Consider the following 13,625-nt stretch of genomic DNA (forward strand, 5'->3'; position numbering starts at 1 on the left):
CAAAGGTTCCTTTGGCGATACTAAGCGTTTTACTATGTAAATAATTAAAAATCATTGGCGCTACATTTTAGATCCGTGCCTCAGATTTTTGTATCTATTTCGTGCTCATTTATTCGTAATATTATTCGTAATATATAATTCGTTTTCTTCGCCGGGGATCGAACCTACAAAATCAGGGATGAGAAACACACGCTGAAGCCACTAGGCCAACACTTGTATATTAATAATACGCGATAACCTATAATTTATCTTCACAAATACATACATAAAACGGGTTATAATAAAAATTAGATAAAGTATGTTGAACATATAGCCAAACAGCTTCATATTGAAACACAGGGCCAACGTTCTATAGAAGAATCGTCGAAGCTGAAAATTCTCAGTATTAAAGTGTCTCTATCAGTTATTATTAATAAAAGTTCTAATAATATTTGTCAATTTCATAATGTGTACTGACGTCACAAGTTACTCATGATTTTTTGAGCAAATAAAAAATAAGATGGCAAAGAGAACTCAACTAAGCCATTTGCAAATATGACAAAATTAAAGTAAGGTATTATTCTTGAGTTCCGTTTCCGTTTGTTGAACAGTAACATACGTCAATGTGCTCCGTAAATAATAAATACAAACAAGTGCGAACTTAGTTAGAAGTCTAGTATATACGAAATACATACTGTGGACAATCGAAGGCGACTAAAAAGTGTAGAATTCTTGGCGAAGCGGCAATAATAATTAGAAAAGTACAGTAAAAAGTAAATACACTACGATATATATATATATATATATATATCAATGGCGATACAACGGTTTTAGGTCATGGCCTCAGATTCTGTATCTGTTTCATGATCATTTGTTAAACTACTAGGCAAGTAGGTGATCAGCCTTCTGTGCCTGACACACACCGTCGACTTTTTGGGTCTAAGGCAAGCCGGTTTCTCCACGATATTTTCCTTCACCGTTCGAGCTAATGTTAAATGCGCACAAAGAAAGAAAATCCATTGGTGCACAGCCGGGGATCGAACCTACAACCTCAGGGATGAGAGTCGAACGCTTAAGCCACTAGGCCAACACTGCTCACACTACGATATAATCTTAAAAAAAAACAACAATATTAGTGAGAGTGAAGTTCGAAGTTTTTCCTTCTTTTTTTTGTTCTTTTTTTTTGAACAAAAATCCTGTTAAACACTATCACAAATCATATATAATTAGGTACTCTGAGAATATTATCATCTTAATAGGAGACTTCAATACGCCAATAGGGATTACACAAAATGATGACAAATACATACTGGGAGAATTCGGCTACGGAAAGAGGAGAGTCATACTGATGCCCATAGACATGCAAATTGCGCGAGGTCTCGCAAGTTGCCGTTGCCGGCCTTTGCATTAGTAAGAAATGCTATTTTTCTAATGATATTTTTTATGTAATAGAATGCAAACGGGCAGGAGGCTCACCTGATGTTAAGTGATATCGCCGCCCATGGACACTCGCATTGCCAGAATTCTCGCAAGAACGTTGCCGGCGTTTCAAGAATTGGTACGCTCTTTTCTTGAAGGACTAGTCGAATTGGTTCGGAAATACTTCAGTAGGCAGCTGGTTCCACATAGTGGTGGTGATATTTTTAAAGTTACTTCCCACGACAATATAGTCGGGAAATTAGCCGACGAAAATATATATTTTAAAAAAGTAAACCCAAAAATAATTTCCATTCATAGCTTAGTACTATTTGTAAATAATTAATGAAGATAATACTAAGTAATTGAGATAAGCAACACTTAGACACTTGATGTAAATTGAAAATCACAATTAAAATACAATAAAATTGTTAAAACGCAAAGCGATCGCAAACATGTCTTGGTCTGTAATAGTTTTATAATATTTTTGTTGAAATTTGGCCATGTCTGGGCTGAAAAGGGCAGTGCTTATTGTCTGACGGATGACAACGTCCCGATTTCTTTTAAGGAACAGCCTACACAGCCCAGGACATACAGCTTCTTAATGAAAAATAATTGGCTGAGATGATGCTTTATCATCATCAACAGATGCCCAAGAGCTTGCTTCCGATTAGAATCTGTATGGCCGGAATGGCCTTTTAAGAGCCCTATAAGAATATCAGATGGCCATCTGAGTAGAATAAAATATTTCTTTTAATGTTATTGGTGTGTTTTTATCCACCATTGCAATGCCAATTTGATATAAGAACTATGATTCTAATAAAATATTTAAACAAGTATATTTTTTTACGTTTGAGAATATATACAATATTCATTTATAATCTGTGGTTTGTAGTAATGTAAAAGCAATCTTGTAATGAGCGCGACAACTGCATTCTTAATATATTTTTAAAGCAACCAAAAGCTTGTATTGTCGCATACGAGACTGAAAATGATACTCCCATTGTAATTTGCCATTTTTTAATCTAGATAAGAAATTCTCAATTTATTAAAGCGTACGTTACAAAATTTGTCTCAAAGAAATCGCCTCAACACAAAGGTCCCATAGTATTATCCCGTAAATAGTTTGTATTATATGACTCAAATGTCTTATGAAAGCTCAAACTTGCCTAATATTTTTGAGTCGGTTTTTAAATATTCAAATTTACGTCATCGGCCCGAAAGTTCTATCATACATGGAAATTATGTTCTAAAAGATAGTCGTTTTAGAAATTCAAAAATAGAATGCAATATTTTTTTTGTAAAATCATGTTCGAAATTTAAAAATAATGTGCCAGTGACAGAACTTTGGGACCAACTACGTTCAGCCCTATTTTGTGTTTACCTGATTTGTAAGCTGGCAAATTCACGCACATAAATGATTCTCTAAATATTATGCTCAAGAGCACGACAATGAATCAATGAACATGCGGTTCACTTCAATTAACCTTGCCGCACTCTGATTGGTCGATATGATTGAGATATTGATATATTGACCAATCAGCGTGGTTTCAATTGATTCTAATTTAGTCTGCGACTGATAAGACGTTGGCAACGTTATCTTATGCTTGCTAAAAAAGACACGTTTACTAGTTTAGTTTCTATCGTAATGTTAGTGGTAAATATATTTTTATTACGTTATATATACGTTTAGTTATAAGCTGTAAATCTTCTTAGTAAATAATATATATAAAAGTTGATCAGAAATCTGTATTAGTAATGTATTATAAAAACTATTGAAAAAATTTCGTAAGTTTGCAGATGGGACCTTGCTATAGGATTTTGTGACGAAATTTTACGGTACGACCTGGCATCGCATGGGCAACAGGATATGTAAGCTTTGAAAAGTTATATATACATATATATCTAAACTTTATTCATTAATCTTTCTAGATATTGGTGTCAAAAGCAGATATATAAGACGCGGCGTAGTACTTGTTTTATGTAATATAAAAGTTATTACTGCAAAAAGCTTTTTTTTTATTTTCTCTAGAACTCGAACATAAGGCAGCAACCGTAAGTAACGTTATTCTTCTACCATTTTAAGTCCGAAACGACGAAAAAGTATTTTAATTTTTCGGCTTAAAAGCCAAAATAATGGCTCTCTATCAGTAAAGGAATTATCAAAATTAACCAAGTAAGCCAGAGATTAAATACAACCTCACAATCTTTTTAATATATTTAACTATAGATTAGAGATATATATTTTATAATAGAAAGATTTTATAAATAACGTAAGTGTCGTTAAATAGCACTTGTAATTGAGTTTGTTTTTGCTTTCTGGCTTCAATAATTTCAATTTCTAGGAATCTATTTGCCCACTTGTGTTCCCCGATACTTCGATGACGTCTATCCGTCTTTTTATTTAAATACTTCCTAGATTACCATCTAGATCGGGATGTAATGATGGGATTCTAGGGGAATTGAGAATTCATAAAGACCAAATGGACACTTCGTTTCATGACGCTTTTTTTCATGATAGTGAGGCAAACCAGTACGGTGCAGGCATACAAGGTCGCATCACAGCCCATACTCAAGTTGTAGTTGCTTTGACGGCGTTTTAGCGAGTATTATCATGAAAAGTTAAACTAAGCTTAAAATACGTAAAAGGTTTCTTAGATAACTTAATGGTGAGCAGTGTAAGTCGGCTTTAGCATGCGACTATCATTGAGGTCGCAGGTTCAATCCCCATTTGTGCACCAATGTACTTTACATGTGCGCATTTAAGACGCTCGAACGGTGAAGAAAAACATAGTGAGGAAACAGCGTGTGTCAGGCACACGAGGCTGATCACCTACTTGTCTATTAGATGATTGTAATAAAACAGTTTAAATATGTGTTTTATTATTTATGGAACTGGGCATTATGAGTGCTTTATAGCAACGGGGAGTTGGCTTAAAGGTCTCGTTACCAGGCCATAAAATTAATTTTTTTAAAAAAGCAACAGTGAGACGACGTCAGTCTACGTCATGCTATACCGTGGTCAGTTTTAGTTAAAAGTTTTAATATTAAAACATCGGCATATTGTTGTTTGATAGATAAAAGTGATAAGGTGTAGTACTACCTAAAACGGTATATTTATTCGACTCGACACTGTGTCAAGTGCTTCACATTTTGTCACATATATTAACTTGATTTAAATTGTATATCAATATATAACAATAAATACACAGGTTTACGACTGATATACAGCGCAAACGTTATACATTGTACCTACCTAGACCTCGTTAGAAGCAGTATACCACCCATTATCTAACGAATTATATCGATAAATACAATCTTATATTATCCGTTTGTTACCTTAGTTGCATTTATGACTTTATGATATTAATCAATTAATACTGGGCAATTCAGTACTCGTATTAAAATAATGATAACGAGAAAAATGACACAAAATTGCCAACCGTAAAACAGTTTCAACTCAAAATCAAGATAACTTTATTCATATAGGTAACTAAGTAACACTTATAAACGTCAACAGAAAATATGTCAAATTGATTCTAAATTTAAATTTACTACCAGTTCGCAAGTCAATGACGTAGAGCGGGCAAGAAACTCTCTGCCAGTCTTTTTCTACACCAATTTTAGTCATACATCTTGTTTGAACTGGGGAAAATGAATCCCAAGGATTGGGATCATTTGAATACTCAAATTTATTTAAAAAAAATATTGATTAATTTACGTTTAAAAAGAGTTTTGAACTTATTAAGTGATAATTCTCTTATTTAGAATTCTCTAAATACGAATACAATTTCCATATTGTGGTTTATCTTGTTGACCCTGGCTGGTCGTACGCTTAGATTAGTAGTTTAAATACGTTAAAATATTGACTAGATCGTGTCATAATATTTAATTCCTTAAACTTATGCCATAACAATTTCCTTGGGGAAACAAAACAAATAGGAACCCCGAACAGCCCGCGTAATTATCTTAACATAGTTGATTTTATCTTTTAATATATAAATCTCTGATCTTAATATCCTAACTTCCGATGCTTCGAAAATTTTGTTTACGCAAAGATCACTCTAACTCCTGTATATTTCTATTAATTATGTATAATTAAATTAAATAAATATTACAATGGAAATTTTGCTGAGGGAAGGACCTTTACTTTGCTCACTCCAGTGAGCTTCCGTCCTGTCCTTCAGGCGATTGACCACCCCGCGACGTCCCAAGCCGAGGTCCGTGTCTCACAGAGCCTGTCCCTTGCGCTAATCGCAGGATAAACGCCAATTCGTACGCTACGCTCGCCACAGGCCTTAACAGCCCGAGCTTAGCTGTAAAGGACCTTAAGGCCAACAGCGATTTTCCATTCAAAACAAAAACCAGCTGCCCATTAAATTCCGAACCAATTCAACGTAAGATCTTTCTTTCGAGACAATTTAAAAGGACTATAACGCAATTACGAGCCGTCTGTCCATTTGCCGCCTATTCTTTAAATAATAAACACGAAATGGAATTAAATTACTTAGCATTAGTTGATTAAAAACCTACATTAATAATTTCTTTTAATGTGTTTTTTTTTAATAATAAAATTATCCGTCATAGTTCACATTGTATTTTTATCTTATACGTTGATTGTTTGCTATCTCCATAGTAATTGTTGACACGATTACAATATCAATACCAAATAAAGAAATTCTTTGGGCGCGTGATAGTCACGCGTTTGAAAGTTTTTGTCTGGAGGTCGTTAATTAATTTAGAGCAAATGGAACGAGTGGAATGGCCACTGTTCAAGTAGAATTGATAAATGAATAACTAAATAAAAAGCCTTTTATTTCTTGCATAGTCAATGTAAACTTAATCCTATTACGAGTAAAGGAAATAAATTATACATATTTTTATCTGTACTAAATAATATCTATTTAGTATTGTCTTTTATTAACATAGCTTTTACACATTAAGAAAACACTTTTTCAACGTATTATAATTAAAAACTTATAATTATTTACATAATTTTAATTTTTTTCTGACGTTTCGCGTGCTTTACAGCGTGCGTGGTCACGGTGACCACTTAACACATACATATTACATACTAATACATAGCTTCAATCCGTTTAAAAAGTGTTTTCTTAATATCTATTTTCTAAATTGTTCGCAAGAAACCCTCCACAGGTGAAGGCGTCCTCCAAGGTATCTCTCTCATGGGCAAGCTGCATCTCGAGCCGGCCGTTTTGATAATGTCATTCGCTCATCTCGTGACCAGTCTTCTTCTATATGGCCACCCACAAACTCGTCCATTGGTACACTACTCGTGTTAGTCTTGCTATATTCTAAAATATGAAACTTACAAACTCTCCCTTATCATCGCGGCACGAAGCGCGCGACCAGACCTCTGGACAGCTTTTCTTTTCTAACTGGAAACAGCTTAGTCTGTATTAGATATATAGAATAGGATTTTATTGGTACCTTTTATAATTACGCATCGATTTTAGTTAAGCATAATACGACCTAAGGAGAATCCTATATGATTTATATAATTTATAGACGTTCGTTTATGCACCTATTCAGATCTTTCCATATCGAAGCCAGGACATTAGACAGGAACCTACAGTAGATAGTTTAGTAGTCTTTATAGACACCTAAGGAAATATTCAGAAACTTGACAGCGATAAGTCTGAATGGATCTGGATTTTGACATACGGGAATTAGTTCGCGCCGTCTCTCGTTCCTGAATCTTGCCCCTAGCTTACTGCATAGACTTTTAACACACGACTTTTATAAACTCGTTTGATAAGACTTTAATGTTTACGCACAACGGACCAACTACGCGTCTAAGTGCGGAAATTGAGTCCACCATACCTACCTAAGACTTTAATGTATAATCATACATGCATTGTTGCTAAATAGTTAGTGTTCGACGTTAATGAAATTTGTTTGATAGTAAATTTAATGAAGATATCACGGCCAAAGACGCAGCCACTCGACACAGTTGATGTTATAAATTTACTCACATTGTTTCGTGTTTGCAGTAAGGCATTGCGTTTATATCGTACAGCGCAGCGTGAATAATTCCTGGTGAAACGACACGTTATATCCGCAGTAGAAACTGATAACGATTCAGTATCATAGGTAAATATTACATTTCTAAACTAGTAACGCCCCACAGGCTTATAAAGCCTCAAATATCCTATGGAAGCGATTAGAGATTCTGGCGTTTTAAGTGTACATGGGCCGCTGTCCACTACCGCTGTATCACTTAACATCAGATGAGCCATCCCGTTTGCCTATGTTCTATAAAAAAAAACAATGTCGAGCGAAGACAAACGGCAAATAAACAACTATTAAAATCAGTTTAATCACAATTTGACAACTCGCGGTGCCTATTTTACTCTACTATTCCTTGTTAAGAATCATTTGTATATTGGCCTACTATATACATAAAGTCTTGCGGGGGATGAGCAACTCAAGTTTCTCCAAGAACTGGGTTCTGGTTCCCAGGGGATATATGCGACGGCGTAGGGCCAGACCCAGTCCGTTTTTTTTAAAATAAAATAAGGGGCAAACAGGCAGGAGGCTCACCTGATGTTAAGTGAGACCGCCGCCCATGGACACTCTCAATGCCAGGAAATCGGAAATACTTCAGTGGGGTATGTGGAACCAGCTGCCCACTGAAGTATTTCCGAACCAATTCGACTTAGAGTCCTTCAAGAAAAGAGCGTACAAATGCTTAAAAGTCCGGCAACGCACTCGCGAGCCTTCTGGCAATAGAATGCAAACGAGCAAGAGGCTCATCAGGTGAGCCTCTTGCCCGTTTGCCTGATAATTTTAATATTATTATTATTCTCAAATCTTATATATTTAATATTATTTATTTTAGTTTTGTTCAACATTATCCCATCAGTTTAGTACTGTAAGGATAGTGTATGTATTATTTGTGAATAAATAAATAAAGTAATGCTTTGCAGTACAAACATATGTAAAAAGTGGTAAACCAACAAATGAGTGATAAGGATAACCCACTGATCCACGCGGCCTTATCTGAATCCGGATTGTTGTGGAACGTGCATAAAAAAAGTGAAATACCTAATTGAACACTATCAATAATAGATAAATCGCCAATAGTACAAAATCAAAATATAATTTATTCTTATAGGTAATGCACGAACGCTTTTGAAAATATGATCAGAAGGGGAATCTATCTAGAAATAAGATCGCTGACACTCTTAAATCGCCAAGGTTTTTACAAAATAAATATAAAATAATATATGTTTATTATGGACTATAAGATACAGGTATCACTTATTCCACGTCATTAAATTTGTATCGCAGAAATCCCAACTCATCGGCAAAGGATACAGAGGCTGTAGGCCGAGAAAAAGACCGGCTTAAAAAATCTCGGTAATCTTTTAAAATAGAAAATCATCATACAAAATGGCAAACAACACTTATTGTACAACAAATATCGCAAATTTATAAGCCTATCTAGCACTAGACCTAGACCCATTTATCAATTAGATAATCGTTAACCTTATAGTAAGCCTTTTTACACAGCTTTTCTTTGATTCATTTCTTAAATTTATAAAAAGAGCCCCTGGAATTTTATTAAAGAAAAGTATCCCTTATACCAAAAAAGAATTAATAACTTTAGATAGTCTTGTACGCAGAGATTACCTACATTTTAAATTATAGATTGCACGAATAGCTCTCTTCTGAATGACCCCATAATAAGCATAAGTCATAATGCTGTGAAAGTAACTAAAATCTCTCTAAAACTAAAATGTCTAGCCGTATCGACATCGGTATGTTAAATGTCTAATATTAGTTCGACACACAGAAGGAGGCATGGTTGTCCCTGAATCTTACCAAAGGCAATACATACAAAACAATACAATGATGTTTGTGTCACACACTGCAAGACCAGTGGTCAGCGCATGAGTTGGACGTAAAAAAGATAATAAAAAATCTCAGAGCGTCAACGCACCTAGGAATGTCAATACATTTTACGCATTTCAAACTTGGTAAAACCCATATGAATATAATCAATGTATACAATTTTCAAATAGTTCAATGTACGGCGATCACGAACTAACTACGTGACTGGGTTTCGTGACCGGCTCTTGCAGAATGAAGTATGAACTAAACAAAAACGGTCGTGAAATCTTATCCCAATAGCAATGTCTATAGTAAATACTCAATTTGGCCAAACAGATGTCTCAGGTGACGCCATATATTGGATTTACAAAAAGAACTAAAATCTTATTATAATTGTAGAATGTAACAAATTGGTTAAGTTACACAACAATTTTCTTGAAAAATTAACAAACATCTCCTAGAATATAAATTACTAGAAGTCTCCTATTATATTTATTCAGATATATTAAGAATATTTCTGTAAACAGGATAATACTAAAATGTAACATCTCAATACAGTTATTCTGGCTGCATCGCCTACATCTGTTTTTAATACTTTGGTGATTGATTGTACCGCTTATTCACATAACGATCGATTTATGTTCGCATACTTCAACATTATTTTTTCACAAGCAAACATGAGGTTCTACCCTACGGAAGATATATAATATACACAGTCGAGATTTAGCGCTTAGTAAGGCTATCGTATGTTATTGATTTTTAATATAACGCAAGTCATTGTTCGCGCTAAGTCACATGTGGGAATCTTAGCCCTGTAACACCCCAATTGTTCAGTAATTACGTCTATTTAACTTGTACTTTTTAAAAGTAAAGCTTTTTAACTGACAATAAACAAATAGTGATTCGTCAGGAATTGTATCTTCCTTCCGACTTCGGACCTCGAATAAATCAAATGCTATACTGGGCCACGGAGTCGTTCATCTGTTCGTCAAATCGATGTTAAAATTATATCTGACTTTAGACTCCTGGTAATAAGGCATTCTCACGGGTTTACGTTTGTTGACGACGCGTCCGTATCACGGCCCCGACTTGAAAAAGGAGGTCAATTTTGAAAGTAGTGTCTTTAAAATACCAACATAATCAAATTCTGTCGATGAACCCGCGAAGCCTGAGATAAACGGAAATAATTTATGTAATCAGGATTATACAAATTAAAAAAATATGGAAGTTACATTGCAATGTGCTAGCTCCTTTTTCAATTTAAATTAAGTTTCTTCCTTATGTATGTTTCTCTAAATGGGGGGAGATTAAATGTGATAAAATAACAATTATTGATTGAGCAGCCTAAGATAATATGAATTTTATTTTTAGATATGATTTATTACCATCAGAAATGTACAATTTATTTATTACAAATAAAATGCTACAATAATATTATTATTTTCTCTATTATATGTTTATCTTATCATTTTTATTATTGTTATTAGATCATAATTTGAAATTAACAGTAAGGCTTATTGTAAAAGAATGGCTTCATTCTAATTGGTTTGTAAATGCTCTTCTAATTGTATTCACATGGAAATATGTATATACTGAGTTCTATTGCATAATGTTTACAAGTTAATAGTATTAAATGTTTACGAATTTAAACCAAGTGTAGTATTTAAACTGGATTACTTATAGGATGAGAAAGTAATATTTTAAGTTTAAAAAGTAAGCTGAAAGAAATAATTGAACATGTGCCAAGAATAGATTTCAGGGCCAGGAGTAGCATGAAGCATCTTCGGAGAAATTGTTCCTCATACCTACGCAATTTTATTTAAAACAAAAATATAGTCTCAACATATGATTTTAAAAATGCCGCGAAAATGTTTTCCATGTTTAAATTATGCTTACCTTTCAGTTATCGGTACTGCTTTTGATTTAAGTTCGTAGAACATAAAGTCCTGCTGACTCGGACCGTTCGTCACCTCCTCCAAAATCTTCTGATCAACATTGAAGTCATTCGTCAGTAGGGATGCAAGATCGTATCCCATATCGATGCCGGACTCATCCATATTTACAGATCACTTTCACAAACTTTTCACAAATACCGAAGACAATTTACGAATGCTAAAACCATGCTCTAAGCCACAAACTGAAATTGTTTACATGTGAAAAGGACGGGTTATCATAGCTTCCATCCTCCCAGCTGTCTACTTGTTGCTATTGTTGTACTTGTTCCAAACATAGACAAGGGTAGTTTAGCGAAAATGAATGATCATTATTCGTATAAATTCAAAACATATTTGTTCAACTTTTCTCGGTACTTGTTCGAAACTCTCTAAATCTGTAGTATAATAATTTCATTAACCATAGACAAGCCTGGATCTTGACATATGACAAACTCCATATTAAAAACAGGTACAAAAGTCTACAGTTCACAATTATTTTCTCGTTATTTTTATAGTAGACAAAGCTGGGTTTGTACAAATAACTAAATACTAAAATTATGTGTTTATTATTACAAAATTCCCTAAATGCACTCTTTTTTTCTATTCCTATAGTTTGTAGTTGCTGCCGGTTTATAAAACTTAACTAAAGAATGTAGACTGTGATCACAAATTGTGTAGTCTGTGTCCTGTGAAATTAATTGCTCAAACAAGCGATTGGCGTCATTGTTTTCTTTACTTTTTCAATTGCAATAAGTTAGTACTGTAATATTGTTATCTTCTATCGAAATAAATAATCGTAATAACTTCAAACTACTGATATGTCGAAAGCACATCCACCAGAATTAAAAAAGTAAGTTATGAGTAGCCGTAAGCATAACCTTAAATATTTAAACAGTTTATGTATTTGAATGTTTCTAACTTTTAATCTGTTATTTGCATCTATTCTGCTCGCTTTCAGATTGATTCATATTTGTTTTGTTGTTTCTCCAGATTCATGGACAAGAAATTGTCATTAAAGCTAAATGCTGGGCGGGCAGTCACCGGTGTCCTTCGAGGTTTTGATCCGTTTATGAATTTGGTACTTGATGAATCCGTAGAAGAAACAAAAGATGGCCAGCGAAACAATATAGGCATGGTGGTATGTATAATATTATATAGACGACGTTTAAGTCTGTCTTCATAGTCATGGCATTTAAAATCTACAACAAATTTAAAAATATATTTGCATTAAATTATGGGTATATCATAACAATAATTTAAAATATTATCTATTCAAAACTCTGCTTTTGAATTTAGAGAATTCTGAATATAAAGGAATATGCAATGCTTGTGTATTAAAAGCCTTCTCTCTTTACAGGTTATCCGAGGAAACAGTATCGTTATGTTGGAATCATTAGATAGAATATAGTATTAATTTGCTTTAGGTTAAGGACTAGATTTAATATAAGTAAATTTGTACAAGCATATATCTAAAACATCTGTTTAATTAATAATAGTATGATAGCCTTTTTGTTACTATTTCTTATTTGTCTCTATACTGTAATGGGTAAAATAAGATATGGACCTGGTGTGAAACTTTACAATAAGCAATTTAAATTTTACTGCCCACAATATAAATAAAAATATCAGCCTGTATGAGTTTTTTTGTGTAACTGCTACCTCACACTATGATCAAAAAATTGGAGAAACCAACATCACATGCTTCACATGAACAAAATTAGGTTTGGGTAACAACTGACTTTAATCGTTTAAAACATGAGCTTATATAAAACAAAATAAGGGTTTGCAACACTAGCAAAAACAAACTTAGCTAAGGGTTCAAAAATCCAAATGACATTTATGTTATTGGACAATATTGGAAATGAGAATTTTAAAATACAATTTATAAGTGTGATAAAAATTAAAGGGCTCAATATTGGCTTTAACTGTATGATAATTGTTTAGTTGAGGCTTATAATTAGTAACTAAAATATTTATATGTAACTTAACTTCATACATAACTCTGGTATTTATTTATATTATATTGTTGCAGTCCATCAGTTATTTGAGGTGATAATATTCTTTTATGTATTCGTAGCTCTGTAATAAGTAAAGTTTATTATGTTAAAGGCTAGTGATTAGTGGGAAGTGTTCATTGACATGTTTATTAACCAATATATCTCGTACTGACACTTTCAATGTTACATGATTAGACACTGTTTAGTATCTATAGAATCTCTGGTGGTGAATATTTACCTCTAGAACTGATTAGACATGCAAATAGCTAACTATAACTAGTTAGTATAGTAACCTATACTATACATTTAGCTGCTTACTAGCCTTTTCTGACAAGATAAGCCTTTTGAATAGTTTCCATAAACCTATTGGTATTATTACCTATTTCATTATGATGTATTAGGGCATAGTTAGATATTTTTGCTTTGTGACGTAATGGACTAACGA

General features: G+C 33.5%; 2 protein-coding genes across 2 annotated transcripts in view; one reads left to right on the forward strand and one right to left on the reverse strand.

The window, feature by feature from the left end:
- Window positions 1-11,532, reverse strand: part of LOC123710760 (transcription factor EB) — a 101,563-nt gene extending 90,031 nt beyond the window's left edge. The window contains exon 1 of the mRNA XM_045662921.1: window positions 11,146-11,532. Coding sequence (XP_045518877.1) covers window positions 11,146-11,306 — 161 coding nt within the window. The 5' untranslated portion in view covers window positions 11,307-11,532. The remainder of the gene's footprint in view (window positions 1-11,145) is intronic.
- A 325-nt stretch (window positions 11,533-11,857) lies between these two features.
- On the forward strand, window positions 11,858-12,818 carry LOC123710928 (probable small nuclear ribonucleoprotein G). The gene is made up of 3 exons (XM_045663252.1): window positions 11,858-12,033; window positions 12,174-12,321; window positions 12,541-12,818. Exons 1-3 carry the CDS (start codon window positions 12,002-12,004, stop codon window positions 12,589-12,591), a joined length of 231 nt encoding a protein of 76 aa, XP_045519208.1. The 5' UTR covers window positions 11,858-12,001; the 3' UTR covers window positions 12,592-12,818.
- The last annotated feature ends 807 nt before the right edge of the window (window positions 12,819-13,625 follow it).

This window comes from Pieris brassicae, chromosome 6 (genome assembly GCF_905147105.1).
Source record: "Pieris brassicae chromosome 6, ilPieBrab1.1, whole genome shotgun sequence".
Taxonomy (NCBI): Eukaryota; Metazoa; Arthropoda; class Insecta; order Lepidoptera; family Pieridae; genus Pieris; species Pieris brassicae.